General features: G+C 47.6%; 1 protein-coding gene across 1 annotated transcript; it reads left to right on the top strand.

Annotated features, from left to right (window-relative positions):
• Positions 1 to 2555: 2555 nt before the first annotated feature.
• On the top strand, positions 2556 to 19522 carry EIF3K (eukaryotic translation initiation factor 3 subunit K). Its single transcript, XM_081869896.1, has 8 exons — positions 2556 to 2706; positions 6769 to 6867; positions 7367 to 7487; positions 10641 to 10715; positions 12345 to 12411; positions 14428 to 14505; positions 17540 to 17665; positions 19393 to 19522. Exons 1-8 carry the CDS (start codon positions 2648 to 2650, stop codon positions 19422 to 19424), a joined length of 657 nt encoding a protein of 218 aa, XP_081726022.1. The 5' UTR covers positions 2556 to 2647; the 3' UTR covers positions 19425 to 19522.
• The last annotated feature ends 3412 nt before the right edge of the window (positions 19523 to 22934 follow it).

Below are 22934 nucleotides of genomic sequence, written 5' to 3'. Positions count from 1 at the left end.
ATTAAAAACACATAGAATTTCCATTACTTATTTTCTTGTAATTTATTTTCCAGACCTCCTCATACCTCCCTTTCTTGTATTCCAATTCAAATTGTTAGTTCACAAATCTTCACCATTTATTTTTTACTTATTTCTAAACCTTATTTTTCATATCTCTTAAGCATTACAGCTGGAAACCCCTTAACTTCTGTCCAACATCGTTCTAACATTCATTAATTTTGCAATATTTCTGTAAATAGTCTTTAAATCTTCACCAGTTAGTTTTTACTTATTTCTAAACCTTATTTTTCATATCTCTTAAGCATTACAGCTGGAAACCTCTTAACTTCTGTCCAACATCGTTCTAACATTCATTAATTTTGCAATATTTCTGTAAATAGTCTTTAAACTTCTTCCAGTCTTCTTCCGCCAACTCTTTTCCCTGGTCTCGGATTCTGCCGGTCATTTCTGCCAGTCCCATATAGTCCATCATCTTCATCTGCCATTCTTCCAGAGTGGGTAGATCTTGTGTCTTCCAATATTTTGCGATGAGTATTCTTGCTGCTGTTGTCGCATGCATAAAAAAAGTTCTGTCCTTCTTTGGCACCAATTGGCCGACCATGCCCAGAAGAAAGGCCTCTGGTTTCTTCAGCTTATGTATGTGCACAGAACACAGTATGATCTAGCAGAAAGGCAACAGCTGGAGATTTGCACCGGTTGTTGCAATACATCCACAATTACAAATCATTGTGTAATTGTGCAATTTTAGAAAGGGGCATGGCTGTGACTATCACTTCGCTTCTGATTTTGCCACTACGCTACCGTTCCTTGTTACCACTGGGTCAGACTATATGCCCACGATGCAGCCTTGTCTTGCCTGACGCCGGCTCTCCAGGGTCTCAGCCAGAGACCCGTGTTCCCCTTCCCCCACTCCTTGAACCTTTTCACTGGAGATGGTGCAAAAATGAACCAGGTGCCTTCCCGCAGGTGTTCTGCCACCGAGCGAAGGTTCCATCCCTGAAGAAACCGCAGCTCAGCGAACTGGTACAATGGTACCTCGGGTTAAGTACTTAATTCGTTCCGGAGGTCCGTTCTTAACCTGAAACTGTTCTTAACCTGAAGCACCACTTTAGCTAATGGGGCCTCCTGCTGCGCCGCCGGAGCACGATTTCTGTTCTCATCCTGAAGCAAAGATCTTAACCTGAAGCACTATTTCTGGGTTAGTGGAGTCTGTAACCTGAAGTATATGTAACCCGAGGTACCACTGTATAGCCCAATCAATAGATCCCTTGCTGATCCTGGTAGAGCGCAGGATCCTTATCGCGTCCAAAACGTTAGGGGGGGGTGGAGCTAAAAAATGGCCCAGCTGCGTCCTAAAGGAGATTAGGAAGGGTGGCCAGAATCATGCAGCCGGCAGCCTTTCTCAACCTGTGGGTCCCCAGATGTTGTTGAACTACAACTCCCATCACCCCTAGCTAGCAAGGCCAGAGCTCAGGGATGATGGGAGTTGTAGTTCAGCAACATCTGGGGACCCCCCCAGGTTGAGAACCGCTGTAACCCATGTTACAGGAACTGCATGCATGGCTGCTGCTCAGGCGCTGGTCCCAGTCAGCAGCATCTCTGCTTGGTGCAATTTAAGTCCAGTGCAGTTTAAATCAGCGCCCAAGAAAAGTTCCGATTTCAGGCAGATGCAAGTAATAGACTATATGGAATTAGCAGAAATGACTGGCAGAATCCGAGACCTGGGAGAAGAATCGGTGGAAGAGGACTGGAAGAAGTTTAAAGACTATCTGCAGAAACACTGCAAAGTTTATGAATGCTAAAAGGATGTTGGACATGAAAATAATATGGCATTAGTGAAAAAACATGCAAAAATGTAATAGAAAAAAGGTGAATGACAAAAGTTTTATTATGTCAAAGGTAAATATTATGTTAAGGGCATTTAAATATAAGGAGGAAAGATTGGAGATATAATAGAGTGATGTTAATAATTAGAAATGATTTCTGAAAGAGGGTTAGAATCTGCTGTATTTGATTGGGCAAAGAGGAACACAAAAAAGGGAGGCGTGAGGAAGTCAGAAAAAAACAAAAAAAAATCCTTCCAGGAGCACCTTAAAGACCAACTAAGTCAGTTCTAGGTATGAGCTTTCGTGTGCATGCACACTTCTTCAGGAAAAAAAGTTATTCAAGTATGAATTTAAAAGCTGGAGTTTTTATTTCTTTTTTATTATTGTTAATTTTACTTTTTCTGTATGTTGTCTTTTTTCTTTGGTTCTGCTGTATGTGTATAAAAAACTTAATAGATATATTTTTTTACAAAAAGAAGAAAAGTTCCGATTTCAAAAACCAAGCACAAGTTTCTAGTCCTCGCACAAAAGAGCTGCATAGAATCTTCGAAGGGAGGGGGAGGAGCCGAAGCGGAAACCCGAAGGGGGCGGGGCCAGGAACGTCACCCCGCCTCTCCTCGGCCCTTTTCTCCGCGACGCATGCGCGTCACGCCCCTCTAGCCTGCGGCGCTCCCTCCGGCGCGCCTCGGCGGAAGCGGAAGTCGGAGGCTGCCCTGCCGGAAGTGCCTCCTGTTCCTGCTCCTTCCGCTTCCGGTGCGGAGGCCGCGGTCCTTTCCCTTCCTCTTCCGCCGCCTCCTTCTGCGCTCCCGGTTCCGCGTGCCATGGCGCTCTTCGAGCAGATGCGGGCGAACGTGGGGAAGCTGCTGAAGGGCATCGACAGGTGATGACCCGGAGGGGGGGGGTTGATTGACAGGGGGTGGGGTGGGAGGGACCTGGTCGCGGTTACCAAGGCAACCACCACCACCACCCTCCTTCGGGGGCGACTTCAGGAACCAAGCGACGCGGGTTGGGGGCTTCCCTTGTTTCCTTGAGGGGAACTCTGCACGTGCTCAGAGGCAGCCTTTCCCGCCTGCGCTACGTCATTTATACCCGTTGTATAGGACTGCAATAGGTCTTACAGGAAAAAGCAAGGGGTGAAAAGGTGAAAAGACCTATTGCAGTCGTTAAGAGTCGTCAACAGGCTCATCACAGCTATCTGCCAATCACCCATTCCCACCACCCTTCTGAGTAATACCCCTCCCCACCTTCTCACTATATAGAAGGGTCTGGAAACTTCTGTTTCAGTGTATCTGAAGAAGTGTGCATGCACACGAAAGCTCATACCAAGAACTGACTTAGTTGGTCTTTAAGGTGCTACTGGAAGGAATTTGTTTTGTTTTGTTTAGTCATGTCCGACCCTTCGTGACCCCCTGGACTAGAGCACGCCAGGCACTCCTGTCTTCCACTGCCTCCTGCAGTTTGGTCAGACTCATGCTGGTAGCTTCGAGAACACTGTCCAACCATCTCATCCTCTGTCATCCCCTTCTCCTTGTGCCCTCCATCTTTCCCAACATCAGGGTCTTTTCCAGGGAGTCTTCTCTTCTCCTGAGGTGGCCAAAGTATTGGAGCCTCAGCTTCAGGATCTGTCCTTCCAGTGAGCACTCAGGGCTGATTTCCTTCAGAATGGAGAGGTTTGATGTCCTTGCAGTCCATGGGACTCTCAAGAGTCTCCTCCAGCACCAGAATTCAAAAGCATCCATTCTGAGGACTGCAAACTTTCACTTGATTGATCAGTACAGCTCCCTTAGACAGACTGACCACAGATTTCAGAACGTCTTGCTTCCACACGAAGCCGGCCCCACCATTAGACAGAGCGAGGCAACTGCCTCAGGTGGCCGCTTTTGGGGAGGGGTGTCATTAAAAGAGCGGCAAATGCTTCTGTTGTTGTTGTTGTTTAGTCGTGTCCAACCCTTCGTGACCCCCTGGACCAGAGCACGCCAGGCACTCCTGTCTTCCACTGCCTCCTGCAGTTTGGTCAGACTCATGTTCATATCTTCGAGAACACTGTCCCACCATCTCTTCCTCTGTCGTCCCCTTCTCCTTGTGCCCTCCATCTTTCCCAACATCAGGGTCTTTTCCAGGGAGTCTTCTCTTCTCCTGAGGTGGCCAACAGGGGCACCGACTTATAAAAAATATTGGGGGGGGGCCATACCGGGATCCTCGCCACAAGATCCTGGCTGCGGGGCGCAATTCGGGAGGGCTCGGCTGGCCGGGCCCAGGCCCGCGGGGCTCCTCCGCGCTCCCCTCCCGCGGCCGGGCGGCGCCTGCAAAGGCTGCGGGTTCCGCTGCACCTCCGTCTCTCTTTCCACTGGTAGCGAGAGCGGGTGGGAGGAGGCCACCCGGGAGCCGGAACCGGGCACCAAATAAGGAGAGCGGGGCGGGCCTGGATCCTGGCCTTGTTTGGCGCTTCCCCTCGGCCGGCGGCCCAGCCAAGCCCGCGGCGGCGGCGAGGCGATGCCCGCGCAGGGGGGCGCCCACCCCTCGGCCCCCGCCCGGCGCTGCCGCCCCAGCACCTGCCCGCTCCTCCCAAGGGGCCTCCTCTCCCTCCCACCTCTTCGCAGCAGTAATATAATTTTCTTAAATTATTGGGGGGGCAGAGCCCCCCCCAAACGAATTTTTGAGGGGGCTCGGGCCCCCTCAGGCCCCATGGAGTCGGCGCCTATGGTGGCCAAAGTCTTGGAGCCTCAGCTTCAGGATCTGTCCTTCCAGTGAGCACTCAGGGCTGATTTCCTTCAGAATGGAGAGGTTTGATGTCCTTGCAGTCCATGGGACTCTCAAGAGTCTCCTCCAGCACCAGAATTCAAAAGCATCCATTCTGAGGACTGCAAACTTTCACTTGGTTGATCAGTACAGCTCCCTTAGACAGACTAACCACAGATTTCAGAACGCCTTGCTTCCACACGAAGCCGGCCCCACCATTAGACAGAGCGAGGCAACTGCCTCAGGTGGCCGCTTTTGGGGAGGGGTGTCATTAAAAGAGCGGCAAATGCTTCTGTTGTTGTTGTTGTTGTTTAGTCGTGTCCAACCCTTCGTGACCCCCTGGACCAGAGCACGCCAGGCACTCCTGTCTTCCACAGCCTCCCGCAGTTTGGTCAAACTCATGCTGGTAGCTTTGAGAACACTGTCCAACCATCTCGTCCTCTGTCGTCCCCTTCTCCTTGTGCCCTCCATCTTTCCCAACATCAGGGTCTTTTCCAGGGAGTCTTCTCTTCTCATGAGGTGGCCAAAGTCTTGGAGCCTCAGCTTCAGGTTCTGTCCTTCCAGTGAGCACTCAGGGCTGATTTTCTTCAGAATGGAGAGGTTTGTTCTTCTTGCAGTCCATGGGACTCTCAAGAGTCTCCTCCAGCACCAGAATTCAAAAGCATCAATTCTTCGGCAATCAGCCTTCTTTATGGTCCAGCTCTCACTTCCAGACATCACTACTGGGAAAACCAGAGCTTTAACTATACAGACTTTTACTAGCCGCTTTTGTCACCCAAACTGTCCCCGAGCGACTTTGCCTTGAGATGTACACCTAGGCAATGTGTTGAAACTATAGTGGTACCCTGGGTTAAGAACTTACCGTAATTCGTTCCGGAGGTCCGTTCTTAACCTGAAGCACCACTTTAGCTAATGGGGCCTCCTGGTGCCGCTGCACCGCCGCAGCACGATTTCTGTTCTCGTCCTGGAGCAGTTCTTAACCCAAGGTACTATTTCTGGTCTGTAACCTGAAGCATCTGTAACCCGAGCTACCACTGTATTGGGTTCTTCCAGGAAATTTTGCATGGGACTGTGGTTATGCCATTCTGAATAAATTGAGTATTCCGCTATGTACGGCTGCTCCTCAGTGTCTATGAATGTATATAAAATAATACACAACACAATCTCTGGATTCTTCATGGGGGCCTGGCTCTGGGGGCTTTAACAATCAGGTCCTGTACTTCGTCATTTACCCTCCTTGGTGCCTTGCTGTAGTGTCCTGAAATGGGTCGTTTGCAGGTAACCCCATGGTTGTCATGGAGGCCTGGAAGTCCTCCCAACAGGGAAGCCTTGGCCAGGATATTAAATCGCTCATTACAACCAGCTTGGGAGTCTCCAATACAGTGGTACCTCTGGTTTAGAACTTAATTCGTTCTGAAGGTCCATTCTTAACCTGAGGTAGCACTTTAGCTAATGTGGCCTCCCGCTGCGGCCACCCCACCGGAGCACAATTTTTGTTCTCATCCTGAAGCAAAGTTCTTACTATTTCTGGGTTAGCGGAGTCTGTAACCTGAAGCGTCTGTAACCTGAGGTACCACCGTACAGTGGTGCCCCGCAAGACGAATGCCTCGCAAGACGGAAAACCCGCTAGACGAAAGGGTTTTCCGTTTTGGAGGCGCTTCGCAAAATGAATTTCCTATGGGCTTGCTTCACAAGACGAAAATGTCTTGTGAGTTGCTGCGGGGGTTTTTTTTCTTTCCCCCCTTTTTCTAAGCCGCTTATCAGCTTATCCGATAAGCCGCTAATAGCGCTAATCCGCTAAGCCGTCAATGGGCTTGCTTCGCAAGACGAAAAAACCGCTAGACAAAGAGACTCGCGGAACGGATTAATTTCGTCTTGCGAGGCACCACTGTATAGGAAAATTGTTGGGAGGCTTCCCTCCCCCCCCCCCCCCCCCCGCTTCCTGGAGCGATGATCCCCAGAGTTCCTCTGTGAAGGAGGCATCGGCTGTCAAACCACTCTGGGAATTGTAGTTCTGTGAAATGGCGGGAGGAGGTCTCCCAACAACTCTCAGTGCCCTAAACAAACCACAGCTCCCAGGATTGTTTTGGGGGGTGGAGGGTAAGCCACGAGTGCTAAATGTAGCACCGTGGTGCTGCCAGCGTATGGTTTGGATGAGTCCTTAGCCTGGCGGTCCTCACCCCCAACCTTTTCTGGGTTTCAGGTACAACCCGGAGAATCTGGCCACGCTAGAGCGCTACGTGGAGACGCAAGCCAAGGAGAATGCCTATGACCTGGAGGCCAACCTGGCTGTGCTCAAACTGTGAGTGGCTGCTTGCTTGACCTTTTTTGGGGGTGAGGGGGTGAGTCCGCTATTGAAAGCAGTTCCAAGAAGTGAGGACAAACTAGGTGTGTTTGGGGGCCCAACTTGACCCAGGGAATCAAATTGGCTCCAAGCCAAAGGCCAGGCAGAACAACCCTGTCTTACAGGCCCTGCGGAAAGAAATCAGATCCTGCAGGGCCCTGGTCTCATGAGGCAGAGCGTTCCACCAGGCCGGGGCCAGTGTTGAAAAGGCCCTGCCTCTGGTTGAGGCTAATCTGACTTCCTTAGGGCCCAGGACCTCTAGGGTGTTGCTATTTATGGACCTTAAGGTCCTCCACGGGGCATACCGGGAGAGGCGGTCCCGTAGGTACGATGGTCCTAGGCACACCGGGTAGACCTAATTCAGTCTTGGCCATTAATTTCTAGTACCAATGCATACATGCTGATCTTCTTTCTGTCTGAGGCCCCAATATATTCTTTCTTTTTATCTCATATCCAGGTATCAGTTTAACCCTGCCTTCTTCCAAACCACAGTCACTGCCCAGATCCTCCTGAAAGCTCTGACCAACCTGCCCCACACAGATTTCACGCTCTGCAAGTGCATGATTGACCAGGCTCATGTATCCTTTATCCGAGGGGGAGTGCTGCACAGGAGCAAAGACTTGAGCAATGAACCAAGAGGTCCCAGATTCAACTTCCATTCCATTCCAACTCACAGATGCCTTGCTCCTCCACTTACAACAGGGGGACAACACTATTGTTCTTTTCTTAACAAAGTTGTTGAGTTCCTGGGAAAATGTGTGTGAAGTGCAATGGGTGCTCTAAAATTGATAAGAAAATGTGAAATATTACCATCCTAAGGCAGTAAACCTTCAGTTTTTTGGACCTCAGTGCCACCCGTAGCCCCAAGCTGCATTGCAACCGCTGCCAGCTAGGCTAAAGTTGTGTTTCTTTCCCACTGAAATTGTCAGGACATATAAGATACTTCATCTCACCCAGCTTATGTCAGTTGCAAGAGCCATTCTGGTCCATTTCGTTTTTAAAAATCCAGAAATTAACAGCAACTAAGCAGTTCGAAAGCACGTCAATGTGCAAGTAGATTAATAATAATAATAATAATAATAATAATAATAATAATAATAATAATAAATTTTATTTATATCCCGCCCTCCCCAGCCGAAGCCGAGCTCAGGGCGGCTAACAACACTAAAACAGTACAACATTATAAAAACATTATAAAAATTAATTAAAATCAAAATTGATGGCAACCATAAACTAAAGTTTTGTAAAGATTGCCAAAGGAGGGAGTCAGGCTGCGCCCTGACCAAAGGCCAGGTGGTGGTCTTGCAGGCCCTGCGGAAAGATGTCAAGTCCTGCAGGGCCCTAGTCTCTTGTGACAGAGCGTTCCACCAGGTTGGAGCCGCAGCCGAAAAAGCCCTGGCTCTAGTTGAGGCCAGCCTAACCTCTCTGTGGCCTGGGACCTTCAAGGTGTTTTTATTTGAAGACCGTAAGTTCCTCTGTGGGGCATACCAGGAGAGGCGGTCCCGTAGGTACGAGGGTCCTAGGCCGTATAGGGCTTTGAAGGTTAAAACCAGCACCTTAAACCTGATCCTGTACTCCACCGGGAGCCAGTGCAGCTGGTATAGCACCGGATGAATGTGATCTCTAAGCGAAGACCCCGTAAGGAGTCTCGCTGCGGCATTCTGCACCCGCTGGAGTTTCTGGGTCAGTCTCAAGGGCAGCCCCACGTAGAGCGAGTTACAATAATCCAGTCTGGAGGTGACCGTCGCGTGGATCACAGTGGCTAGGTCAGGGCAAGAGAGGTAAGGAGCCAACTGCTTAGCTTGGCGGAGATGGAAAAATGCTGCCTTTGTTATAGCTGCAATCTGCGCCTCCATGGAGAGGGAGGTATCGAAGATTACACCCAAACTCTTAACGGACGGTGCTGGCACTAATTGCACCCCCGCAAGAGATGGGAGTTGCCCCCTCAGTCCCATGTCGTCCCGTCCCAGCCAGAGGACCTCTATCTTCGAAGGATTTAACTTCAACCGGCTCCCACGTAACCATCCAGCCACAGCCTCCAAGCATCTGATCAGTGTATCTGGGGCCGAGTCAGGGTGGCCATCCATCAACAGATAGAGTTGGGTGTCATCAGCATACTGATGGCAGCCCAGCCCAAAACTCCGGACAAGCTGGGCGAGGGGGCGCATAAAGATGTTAAAAAGCATCGGGGAGAGTATTGCACCCTGGGGCACACCACACACCAAGGAGTGGCGGGATGACAATTCCCCCCCAAGCGCCACCCTCTGTCCCCGACCAGAGAGAAATGAGCGCAGCCATTGAAGGACTGTGCCCTGGATCCCCACGTTGGCAAGGCGGTGGTCCAGGAGTTCGTGATCGACCATGGCGAAGGCTGCTGACAGGTCTAGAAGAATCAGCAGCCCAGACCCGCCTCGATCCAGCTGCCTGCGGAGATAAATAGGTACCACTCTGGCGGGAAGGTAAATGGCGTTTCCGTGCGCTGCTCTGGTTCGCCAGAAGCGGCTTAGTCATGCTGGCCACATGACCCGGAAGCTGTACGCCGGCTCCCTCGGCCAATAAAGCGAGATGAGTGCTGCAACCCCAGAGTCGGCCACGACTGGACCTAATGGTCAGGGGTCCCTTTACCTTAACCTAAGATGCCACAAAGTAGTGAGCAAGTTTTCAGGTTCCTTGAAGCTCTTCTTGGGAATGAGCGTTAAGTGAGAAAAAATGTAACCAAAGACCAGGGATTGGGGGTGGGGGGGGTAGGAGATGTTTCCCTGCAGTCTGCACTTCGTAAGGAGGAGGTATCACAAAAACAAAATGGGAGCCTGCTGGTGGTCCATCTAGTCCAGCATCATAGAATCATAGAGTTGGAAGAGACCACAAGGGCCATCGAGTCTAACCCCCTGCCAAGCCGGAAACAGGACTGGCGCATCCTGTTCTCACAGATTCCTGTGGGAAACCTTCAAGGAGGACTGGCGCGCAAAAGTCCTCCTGCAGTTTCCAGCAAGTGGCGCAATGTATAATGCATAACTTGCAGAATGGAGGTGTTATGATTGTGCTGGCTGCATAAAAAGATACTGGGTTTTACCAAAGAATACTGGGGAGAGAGTCTGCAACTGCTCTCACTTTTAAATATGAAAGCAAACGTCTATTAGATTCTCTCCAGCAAGAAATAAAGTTGGTGCTAGTAATAATAATAATAATAGTAATAATTATAATAATTTTATTTATACCCCGCCCTCCCCAGCCAAGACTGGGATCAGGGCGGCTGACACCAAATATAAAATGATTGATTGAAATGCAGCTTAAAAAACAAGATTAAAATACAACATAATAACATTAAAGTGCAGCCTCATTTCAGTGGAAACTCAAATCAAAAACTTTTTTGAGGGATGAAAACGTCAAGTCTTCACCAAGGCTAACTATCCAGACTGGTCCTACATGGGCCAGAAAAGAGCTAGGGAAGTCCCCAAATATGAGTTCCAACACAGAAGGAGTGGGAGGGGTGAATTAATCTGTGGAATTACTGTCCTTGTGATGACCCTGCAACAGTATTTAAGAAAGGATGCCCTTCTGCTTACATTAACGGGTAATAGTGTCTTTCCTGTAGCTGCGTAAAGACCTCTGTTCTGACTATACAGTGGGCTGTTAATATCTCGTAGCCTGCCCCATCCCTAAGATTTGGGGCAAGAAACCTCACACCTTGCCCCCTGTGCCATTTGCCGCCTTAATGCCATTTCTCCCAGCAAGAGGAGAGACCCATCCGTCAGATCTTATACCTGGGTGAGCTGCTGGAGACCTGTCACTTCCAGGCTTTCTGGGTAAGCCAAGCTCATCTCTTACTCAACAATCCTTTGTGATTTGCAAAAAAAAAATTTGAATTTTTTTTTTGCTTTTGAATGACATACGAGCCCAAGAGATGATTGCCAGGTTGAAACTTGTCTTGTCTTCGCTTTTCTTTTGTTTGTTTCAAAAACAATCAGAACAATCAGGACATGTCGACAGGAGCATAGAGGCAAAACACCTTGAGTGGTTGGTGATCTTCAGGGTCACATTGATGGTGAGGCTGGTGTTTGTGTCTGCTACCAGAGTTGGTTGATTCTTTAACGGATGTTGAGGGTGTGTAGCATGTACTGTATTTTTCGCTCTATAGGACGCACCAGACCATAGGAGGGGGAGAACAGGGGGGAAAAAAATCTCCCCCTCTCTGCTCAGCTCCCCTTCAGCGAAGCGGCAGGAGAAACGGAGCCCCTTCCATTTCACCTCCCGCTTCGCCGAAGGGGCGCTGCGCAGCTCTCCCTCTCTGCTGAAGCCAGGAGAGTCTTGCTCTCCCGGCTTCAGCAAAAGGAACCCGAAGGCTTCGGAGCACAGCGCGAGGTCCCGCTGCGCTCCAAAGTCTTCAGGCGGCTATCCCTGAAGCCTGGAAAGTGAGAGGGGTCGGTGCGCACCCCTCTCGCTCTCAAGGCTTCGGCGAAAGCAATGCGAAGCCTCCGGAACGTGGAGGGAGCTCTCCCTCTGCGCTTCGGAGGCTTCACATTGCTATCGCTGAAGCCAAGGAGCCTGCATTCGCTCCATAGGATGCACACACATTTCCCCTTAATTTCTGGAGGGGAAAAAGTGCGTCCTATAGAGCGAAAAATACAGCACTTTAAGCTATGATTCTGTCCTTTGGAGTGAGTGGATGGAACGAGTTAGATACTCTCCAGGGCAAGAGCCTTCCCTAGTATAGATCTGGGCCCCTGTCCGGTGAGAGATGGAAGAGGAGTATTAGATAGTCCAGTGGGGCTCAGGCATTTGTGTACACTTGGCAGTGACCCTTTGCATATGGGTTGTAATACTGGTGAATATGAGTGGTTTATTTATGAGTGGCTGATCAAGGTAATGCTTGCACCTAGGGAATAGTTATAGTGATTGTGTGAAGTGGATGGTGAGTGAGAATGGATGAATAAGTGCATGCATGTTGTGTTGTTTGAAATATTCTATTATCAATTACCCCGCCTCTTTGATTTTATTTCCTTTGTATAAAATTGATGGATATAGATACTGTTTGTGGATTTGTTGCGCAAATCATTTGAAGTGGTTCTTCTTTAACTTATTGTGTATGTAAACAGCTGTGAGATCTTTTTGATAGGAGTTGAAATTAAAAAGAAAAGAAAACATAAGCATATCCATTAGTATTGAAAGCATACACAGAGCTTTTTTAAGTGCGCTGCATTTGATAAGTGTACTGATGTGGCTGCCTTAAATTTTTTATTTCTGATGTTCTGCAATTCCTTTTTTTTTTTCTCTTTGCAGCTCTTTAAATGTACTTTTGTTTGGGTGTATTTTTAGCTTCATTAAACTTCAAAAGCAAGTTTAGCTTCTCCTTGCTAATATCGGGGTGGGATGTGAAGGGTGTATGGCTCAGCTGCTTTGATTCAAAGTGATATCTTTGTGTGTTTCCTTCCTAGCAAGCCCTAGATGAGAACATGGATCTCCTGGATGGGATCACTGGCTTTGAGGACTCCGTTAGGAAATGTAAGTGTGCTGCTCTACTCTCCTTCCTTCCCCTTCAGACGCTAAAATCCAGTCTACTATATTTCTTTTTTTTTTAATCAATATTTATTAGCTTTTTTAAAAACAAGACAAAAACAAAAATAAGCTAAAAATAACAAAAATCCAAAACTTACAAACAATTAAAAACACATAAAATTTCAATTACTTATTTTCTTTTAACTTGTTTCTCAGACCTCCTCACACCTCCCCTTCTTGTATTCCAATTTAAATTATTAGCTCAGCAAGTCCTTATTACTTATTTCTCAACTTTAACTTAATACAGTCTACTATATTTCTTTTAGGACTGTGTTCAATGTTGCACCTCTGCCTCCTGCACCCCCTCAAAATTGGAGTTGGGGGTCCCCCCCAGAGCAGATTATGGGAGCAGGGAAGAGTGGGAAAGGAAGGCCTGTTATGCCAGCAGGATTCTCCCATTGCAGCACTGAATACAGCCCTTAACGATACGTAACTCCTTTTGGTTAAACCGAAAAGTTGTTGGTTGTGCGGAAAATCAGCCCTTCAGATAAATGATGCCCTGGCTGAGGACCCTGAAATATTGGATCTTCCTTCATTATAGAGCCCTATCCCCTAATTCTCTACTTTACGATCTTCTAAGTGATAGTCCAATCTACAATCTATCATTCATTTGCAGGAGAAAACTGGATTTGATAGGGCTCACTCTAACTGACTTTGAAATCTCTGATCCCAAAGATATATGGGAAACTATCAGGAAGACTCTCACAGAAAAAAGTGTTCTCACCATGCTTGAGGTTGCAAAGCTCAGCACCTGCTCTCCTATCCACTTAAATCTCCCTTTGTGTAGAGATTTCCAAAAGGGATACATGACAAATCTGAAGAAGCATGATTCATGTAGGCTGTTTATGTTGGCCAGATTTAACATGTTTCCCTCGGTGGTAGTGAGAGGAAGATACTTAGCTATTCCAGAATTAGAGCGTCTCTGCAAATATAGAAAACAGGAACCCGATACTTTAGAGCATATATTCTTTTCCTGTGATTTTGGCAGTTATGCCAGAAGACAATTATTTGAGGCCCTAAAATTTAATAGACAGATGATTACACAACCAACTGTTCAAGACCTGTTGGCGGACAGCGATGATCAAATTACTTTAATAGCGGTTGAATTTTTAAGTGCTGTCCATGAAGAAAGAATGGGCCATGATAAAGAGACTTAGTGGTTTTTAATGGTAGGTGATGTTGCTATGCTGTATTATATTATCTATATTCATTGATTTATCTCTTGGTGTTAAGAATAAGACTGGAATAAACTGTGTCCGTTGAGCCCTTATTTTATACAGTCTGTATATGATGCTTGTTAGTTAATGTGTGGTGTATTATGCCTAATAAAGGATTATGAATGAATAAATGATGCCAGATTGATTAAAGGAAGAAGTGTGCTTGCTTTGCCTACCATCTTGCACATTCTTCCCTTTCCCTGAGGAGCTGAGCACTCTCTTCTGAGCTCCATGTTTGTTTATGTGCTCTCCTCAGCCTCCTTAAGAGGAGTGGTCGTTACAAGGCTATGGTTTTACCAATGGGTACAGTGGTACCTCGGATTAAGAACTTAATTCATTCCGGAGGTCCGTTCTTAACCTGAAACTGTTCTTAACCTGAGGTACCACTTTAGCTAATGGGGCCTCCCACTGCCACTGCACGATTTCTGTCCTCATCCTGAAGCAAAGTTCTTGACCCAAGGTACTATTTCTGGGTTAGCGGAGTCTGTAACCTGAAGCGTCTGTAACCTGAAGCGTATTTAACCCGAGGTACCACTGTACTTTCTGGCCTTCCACAGCCCCTTCCCAGAGCAAGTTCCCCCCTCACTTAAAGCACAGGGATTCAACTTGATATTTACTTCCTTGGTTAAAGGAAACCTTGGCTAGCATTAACCATGGTTTCCCTTAACTGAGGAATGGCAACCTGTGTTCATTCAGAGCCCATGTTGAACCACAATTCTAAGCCTCTTGTCCTGTCTCTCTGCAGTTATCTGTCATGTGGTGGGGATCACGTACCAGCACATTGACCGCTGGCTTCTGGCAAAGATGCTGGGCGACCTCACAGGTGAGTAATTATTAGGGTGTGTATCCTGCACACATTCTCAGAAGCTCAGGAACATATAACATCAGCGATGTGCACATATCACAGTGAGCCATCAACCAGGGTTTTCCATGTACAAGTGACTTGCGTGTGCTTTGCTCTTCCTCACATTATTATTATTATTATTATTATTATTATTATTATTATTATTATTTATATGGGACGCGGGTGGCACTGTGGGTTAAACCACAGAGCCTAGGACTTGCTGATCAGAAGGTCAGCGGTTCGAATCCCCGTGACGGGGTGAGCTCCCGTTGCTCAGTCCCTGCTCCTGCCAACCTAGCAGTTCAAAATAAAGTGAGATGAGCGCCGCAACCCCAGAGTTGGTCACGACTGGACGTAATGGTCAGGGGTCACTTTACCTTTACCGTACTATTATTTATACCCCGCCCATCTGGCTGGGTTTCCCCAGCCACTCTGGGCAGCTTCCAACTGAATATTAAAAACAATACAGCATCAAACATTTAAAATACAATATAAGACATTAAAAACTTCCCTAAACAGGGCCACCTTCAGTTGTCTTTTAAAAGTAAAAGAGTTGTTTATTGCCTTGACATCTGATAGGAGGGCATTCCACAGGGTGGGCGCCACTACTGAGAAGGCCCTCTGTCTGATTCCCTGTAACCTCACTTCTCACAGCGAGGGAACCACCAGAAAGCCCTTGGCACTGGACCTCAGTGTCTGGCAAAACCATGGGGGTGGAGACACTCCTTCAGGTATACAGGACCGAGGCCGTTTAGGGCTTTAAAGGTCAGTACCAACACTTTGAATTGTGCTCAGAAACGTACTGGGAGCCAATGAAGATCTTTCCGGACCGGTGTTATATGGTCTCGGCGGCCACTCCCAGTCACCAGTCTAGCTGCCACATTCTGAATTAATTGCAGTTTACGAGTCACCTTCAAAGGTAACCCCAGGTAGAGCGCATTGCAGTAGTGTTGAGGAAATGTATTACGATCCCTTGTACAGTGGTGCCTCGCAAGACGAAAAGAATCCGTTCCGCGAGTCTCTTCGTCTAGCGGTTTTTTCGTCTTGCGAAGCAAGCCCATTGACGGCTTAGCAGATTAGCGCTATTAGCGGTTTAGCGGCTTTTAGCGGCTTATCGACTTAGCGGATAAGCGGCTTAGAAAAGGGGGGGGAAAGGGAAAAAAACCCGCAGGAACTCGCAAGACATTTTCGTCTTGCGAAGCAAGCCCAAAGGAAATTCGTTTTGCGAAGCACCTCCAAAACGGAAAACTCTTTCGTCTAGCGAGTTTTCTGTCTTGCGAGGCATTCGTCTTGCGGGGCACCACTGTATACTGTTGCAAACCTGGAATATAGGCTCTCCACTTCCCACTCCAAACAAACTACAGTGATGATTCGCTTGCCAGACAAACAATGGTCCTTGTTTTGGGTGCAATGGTGAGCCAGGGTACATGGTTTATTCTAGCTGTACACTAGCAGGGAGGAGCAAAGCAGACAGGATTTGCTTTTGTGCAGCAAGACATGATTTGCAGGGATGTGTGAAGATGCCCAGGGTCTTGCTATCCCTTTTTTTGATGACTAGCAGATGTTTTAGATATGTGGCCTTGATTTCAGCCATAAACTGGCCCTGCTTTGTTGAGTTTGGGAATTGGCCTCTGGGTTTAGTGATAATTTCGTTGCATCAGTAGCGATCCTCTGACCATCCCTGTCCATGAAGAGTTTCTTGTGGTCCAATATGAGCCAGGAAAAATAATTCAGTTACTTTAGAAATCTTCCTTCTATACATTTGTTGTTGTTGTTTAGTCGTTTAGTCGTGTCCAACTCTTCGTGACCCCCTGGACCAGAGCACGCCAGGCACTCCTGTCTTCCACTGCCTCCCGCAGTTTGGTCAAACTCATGCTGGTAGCTTTGAGAACACTGTCCCACCATCTCGTCCTCTGTCGTCCCCTTCTCCTTGTGCCCTCCATCTTTCCCAACATCAGGGTCTTTTCCAGGGAGTCTTCTCTTCTCATGAGGTGAACAAAGTCTTGGAGCCTCAGCTTCAGGATCTGTCCTTCCAGGGAGCACTCAGGGCTGATTTCCTTCAGAATGGAGAGGTTTGATCTTCTTGCAGTCCATGGGACTCTCAAGAGTCTCCTCCAGCACCAGAATTCAAAAGCATCCATTCTTCGGCAATCAGCCTTCTTCATGGTCCAGCTCTCACTTCCATACATCACTACTGGGAAAACCATAGCTTTAACTATACGGACCTTTGGCAGCAAAGTGATGTCTCTGCTTTTTAAGATACATTTACCTCTTTTTAAAGCTAGGAACTAGAGAAATATTTTTATACGTGGCAGAGAAGGAACACTGGTTTTTGGGGTGGATGTAAGGAAAGAAATGGGTTGCTGGGCAGCCTTCTGTGTACAGATGAAATTTATTACAGTCAGAGACCAGCTTGAGAAACGCAAATGGAACTACAATCCCAATAGCAAAACAAACACTTAAAACAATATACAACGATAGATTTGAAGTTTAAAAGTGCAATAGGTATATAAACACATAAAAACTTTAAAATAGACTACCTTAGAGAAATGACCCAAAGTTGCCCGTGGATCTGGGTTTGGGAATTTTCTTAACAAGCCAGATTGAATTGGGGGGTGGTCTGCGCCTACAGATCTGTGTATGTTCTTCAGTGGAGAGGTAGGATTCTGTCCTTTTTGCATCAACTGAGGCCAAGTGAAACCTTGGAAGCTGTTTTTGATCTTGGTATGTGATATCACCTTAAGGTTGGGAGTGGGGTTTCCTGACGATGGCACCAGCACTGGCATTTTGATGTCAGACAGATCATTTTGTTTCCCCCCAGGCTTTTTAATTTAATCTGTTTTCTCCTCCTCCATGGTTCTGGGCTGTTATTTAGAATTCTGCTGCTTTTAGCATTTAGTGTTGAGTCATGTCTGCTCCCCCACTGGGATTTGTTTGCTGTGCAGGATGAAACTTATTTTATAGCATGTCCATCCTCTGCCCAGCCCCTTGATGCTTCTCTTGTTTATTGCAGACAACCAGCTGAAGTCTTGGATGAGCAAATACGGCTGGACAGAGACGGAGCCTGGCACAATCTTCATCTGCAACCAGGAGGAGAGCATCAAGCCCAAGAACATTGTGGAGAAGATAGACTTTGACAGTGAGCATCTTCTCGGCTTCTCTAACCAATGAGGCTCTTGTCCTCCTCTTTCTTGAAGCATCTCCTAAGCTAGACGGGGGCTGTGCTGCAAGCAGGGCTGGTGAGCTCTCTGCAATTTGCTAGCAAGAAGCAAAGCTAAGTTCAGTGGCCTGTCGATAAACTGAACAGGTTTGCCTACTCATCTTACTAATGACTTAGGGCATGAAAGATCCTGCTCCCAATCACTGCTGGCATTGCCCACCATATTCAGGCACATATTTATAGCAGAAGTGGGTCATCTCCGAGGGACTACATATGAGTGGAAGGTGTGTTCAGTCACACACTCTCCATCCTCTTGTCTGGATAAGCAAGAGTGGGTGGCGCTGTGGGTTAAACCACAGAGCCTAGGACTTGCTGATCAGAAGGTTGGCGGTTTGAATCCCTGCAACGGGGTGAGCTCCCGTTGCTCGGTCCCTGCTCCTGCCAACCTAGCAGTTCGAAAGCACGTCAAGGTGCAAGTAGATCAATAGGTACCGCTCCGGCGGGAAGGTAAACGGCGTTTCCGTGCGCTGCTCTGGTTCGCCAGAAGCGGCTTAGTCCTGCTGGCCACATGACCCGGAAGCTGTACGCCGGCTCCCTCGGCCAATAAAGCGAGATGAGCGCCGCAACCCCAGAGTCGGCCACGACTGGACCTAAGGATCAGTGGTCCCTTTACCTTTACCTTATTGTCCCAATGCAAAGACACAACCCAGCCATGAAGAATCACCAGAGGACGACACAGCACAGGGCCAGTAGGGGATGTGGCTGGACAGAGTCTTAAGGGCCAGAGAAAGAGAGTTCACCCATGCCTGCGTGATAGCTGGGGAGGGGGGGGAATATACCGTATTTTTCGCTCCATAAGACACACCTGACCATAAGACGCACCTAGTTTTTAGAGGGGGAATGCAAGAAAAAAGATATTGCTTAAAGGGAGTGCTGAGCGGATCCTGAATGCATCCCAAGCACTGCTCAGTGCTCCCTTTCACAAGCCACGTGGAGCGTGTGTGCGGCGCTTGGGGGCTTTTTCCCGAGGAGGGAGAAGGGCAGCCCATCTCCTCGGGGAAAAGCCCCCAAGAGCCACACACATGCTCCACGCGGTTCTTGGGGGCTTTTCCGCCAGCTGATGAAGGCTCCCCACTGCCCTGAAGAGGCTGCGGGCGGCTAAGCCAGAAGCTAGAACAGCGAGAGGGAGTGCTGCACAGCGATCCCTCTTGCTGTTCTGGCTTCTGGGATAGCTGCGCAGCCTGCATTCGCACCATAAGACACACACACACATTTCCCCTTACTTTTTAGGAGGGAAAAGGTGCATCTTATAGAGCGAAAAATACTGTGTGTGTGTGTGTGTGTGTGTGTGTATCTATATGGAAACATGGAATTCTATTGAATTTCTGTCTTTGTGCAGAATTACAGTGTCTGTACAGACTCTGCAAGTATCCCATTTAAGTGTGTGAACCTTCTTCTTTACAATATTCCTGGGGGGGGGGGTTGGCAAATGCCTGTGGTTGACAAATCAGTGTGAGTACTGTGCCCCCTGCTGTAGAAGGGAGAACTCAGTTGTAGATCATTGCTTTGCATTAAAAAAAACCCCAAGGTTACTCCTCAGTGAAGCCATTGCTGGTTGGACAGTCCTAGCCTTGATGGGTCGCTGGTCCGACTTGCTCAAAGGCATCTCCACCTTTTAAGTCTCCCTCTTTCTGCTTCCCTTTCAGGTGTCTCCAGCATCATGGCTTCTTCACAGTGAGGGAGGCCTCTTCAGGCAGTTCTCCCGTTTCCTGTTACGTATTTAATTTTAACACCCCGTTGTAAAAAAGACCATAGCCAATAAATGATTCTGTCCAACCTCTGCCTCTTGTGTTGATGCAGCCTCTACATCAGTCTCTGGGGGCTGAAAGGGGAGCAGCGAAAGCATTGCCCCCATGGAAAGATCTGAAGGACTTGGTGTGTTCCTGGACTGGGCTGTTTACTAAAGGTGTCAAATATCTGGAGAGAAGGTGGATAGAAACAAATGAGGGGTTAAATTCAGTTGCAGGACTTTGATGTTTCTCTCATCAATGGTCAGCCACTAACTTCCTGGAAAGGGGCAATAGCTCAGTTGGTAGAGCATGAGTTTCTTAATTTCAGGGTCATGGGTTCGAGCCCCGTGTTGGACAAAAGATTTCTGCAGTGCAGGGAGTTGGACTAGATGACCCATGTAGTCCCTTCTTTTTTTTCTTTTTAATGATATTTTATTAAGTTTTAACAAGAAAAAAGTTATAAAACAATAAATAGGAAAAAACCACAAAAGAAATACAACAACACAAAAATACAAACATTTAACATAGAAAGAAAAAGAAAGAAGAAAAAATATAAATCCCTCTTTTTAATTTCTCACCGTTCATTAACTTATTTTCCTGACTTCCTCACACCTCCCTTTTTTGTATTCCATTTAAAAATTGCTTCAGCAAATTCATACCCTGTTGATTTATCCTTAATTTTTTTTCTCACATATTATAGCTTCAAATTTTCATCTAGTATCAATTCATTCTTACATATTCTTATTTTGCCTTATTACTAGAACCCCTTCATTTCATTTCAACGTCATCAACTTTCAAAAATTTTGCAATGTTTCTGTAAATAAATTTAAAATTTCTTCCAGTCTTCTTCCACCAACTCTTCTCCCTGGTCTCGGATTCTGCCAGTCCCTTACAACTCTATAAGTTTTATTATTCTTATTTAAGGGAGTGAGCCAGGTCCCCCATGGTATCATCCCAGATTCCTTGCTTTCGAATCTCATTGCCTCAGCTGCTGTCCACAACACCCTTCTTCTGCCTTTGAGATCAGAATAAAGGCTAGAAAGCAGCAGCTTGGGTTTGGTCCAAGGGCTGACAACTTCTTCTAGGCCAGAGACGGGGAATCTCTGGGCCACTGGCTGAACTCAGCCTGCGGGTCAATTTTTCTACACCTGCCACTCCACACCTGATGTCATACGTGACAGAGCAGGTAGAGTTGGTGCTTCTAGCACAGAATTGGGATCCTTAATACGTGCTTTCAGCATGTTTCCAAGCAGAGAAGTGGCAAGGGGAAGCTGATGGCCGGTGGAACCAAAGACTGCTGGGTCAGCAGCACACGGAGCTTTGCAGGCCCAACTTTGGGACTTCAAAGCACCAAATCAAAGTGTCCTGGTGATGTCAGGTGATGGGCAGGTGGTCAAACCTGGCCCATGAGGCTAGATCCTAACAAAGATCCGGCCTGCGTAGGCAAAAAAAGGTTCCTCATCCCTGATCACCACCATAAATAGCGAAAGTAAATAAATCGGGGGCATAGCTGGATCTTAATGGGCTTGACTAGTGTAATTCGCTGTATGCAGGGCTGCCCTTGAAGCTATCCCAGAAACTCCAGCGGGTGCAGAATGCTGCAGCGAAGCTCCTCACAGGGTCTCTGCCATCGGAGCATATTCACCCAGTGCTTTTCCAGCTGCATTGGCTCCCGGTGGAGTACAGGGTCAGATTTAAGGTGCTGGTTTTGACTTTTAAAGCCCTTCACGGCCTAGGACCCTCGTACCTACGGGATCGCCTCTCCTGGTAGGCCCCACAGAGGACCTAAAGGTCCACGTATAGCAACACCCTAGAAGTCCCGGGCCCTAAGGAAGTTAGATTAGCCTCAACCAGGGCCTTTTCAACACTGGCTCCGGCCTGGTGGAACGCTCTGTCTCTTGAGACCAGGGCCCTGCGGGATCTGATTTCTTTCCGCAAGGCTTGTAAGACAGGGTTGTTCCGCCTGGCCTTAGGCTTGGAGCCAATTTGATTCCCTCCCCCTCTTTCTTTTTCCTTTCTCCTCCTATGATGAGATTGCTCCCTAATTGTTTTAATGTTGTATCTTAATCTTTTAAATTGTATTTTAATCAACTTGTTTTTATTATTGGTTGTTAGCCGCCCTGAGCCCGGTCTTGGCTGGGGAGGGCGGGGTATAAATAAAAATTTATTATCAGTAGTATTATTATTAATGCTATGCTTGGAGTGGGTGGGGCGAGCTCTTCAAGCTGGCAAGTGTACACATTTTAGCTGCCCTGTTGCACATGGGCACGGAAGCATACCTGGTTCAGGAGCCGATCTGATTCATCATGCCAAATACTCTCTCCCTCGAGGTGCTGAAAATACAGAGCAAAACCCCTCACTTGGATCACTGCCCAAACTGAATGGAGCATTGTGGCCTCGTCTTCCCTGCCAAGCGATGTCAAAGTCCAACTTGTGTGTGTGTGTTCATTTGGGGCTTTGTCAAATCTTCTGGAACTTGCTTCTGTCTTCTGTTGACCCGCTGTTCGCATTATTGCCATCAGATGGAGCTGGAAACCCAAAATAGAGAAAGGATCCTTGGCTCTGTGATCTTTCCGCAGCTAATGGAAGCAAAAAGCTGTTGTGGGTATCATCTGTCCTGACCTTTCAGAAATTCTGCTTTTCCTTTTGTTTGGAGAGCGGCCGGATGATGCCCACACCTTTCGAAATCCAGTGCTGCAATCTTCAGGACTAGAAGCTTGCGTTCGTTTTGGAACAGCACTGCAGCTTCCTGGATTCTCAGAAACAAATTTCTGTCTTTGCGCGTTGCAGTTTCAGAAGCCCCATGCAGTGTTGGTGCTGACTTTCAAAGCCCTAAATGGCCTCGGTCCAGTATACCTGAAGCGTCTCCACCCCCATTGTTCTGCCCAGACACTGAGGTCCAGTGCTGAGGACCTTCTGGCGGTTCCCTCACTGCAAGAAGCCAAGTTACAGGGAACCAGGGCCTTCTCGGTAGTGGCACCCACCCTGTGGAACGCCCTCCCATCAGATGTTAAAGAGAAAAACTACCAGACTTTTAGAAGGCATCTGAAGGCAGCCCTGTTTAGGGAAGCTTTTAATGTTTAATAGGTTATTGTATTTTAGTGTTCTGTTGGAAGCCGCCCAGAGTGGCTGGGGAAACCCAGCCAGATGGGTGGGGTATAAATAAATTATTATTATTATTATTATTATTATTATTATTATTATTATTACTTCCAACAGTGTGGCAGGCACAGTTTATGAGAGTGTCCGCAGGTCACAGGAACAAGTGGTGGTCTTTGCATGGGCTTATAATCAGTTAACCCAACTGAGAAAATGGGAGCAGCAGAAAAGGGGTGTTTACACCACACGCCGTTGGCGTCCGGTCTTCGGATGCTGTTGGGATTCCCAGTCCCATCATCCTCAACCGTCGGCCATTCTAGCTGGGTTTTGGAGTCCAACAGTGTCTTGAGGATCCCATC

The sequence above is a fragment of the Podarcis erhardii genome (genome assembly GCF_964252035.2).
Source record: "Podarcis erhardii genome assembly, chromosome: 7".
In the NCBI taxonomy this organism is placed as follows: Eukaryota; Metazoa; Chordata; class Lepidosauria; order Squamata; family Lacertidae; genus Podarcis; species Podarcis erhardii.
Note: the sequence above shows the minus strand (reverse complement) of the source record. Positions and strands in the feature narration are given on the sequence as shown.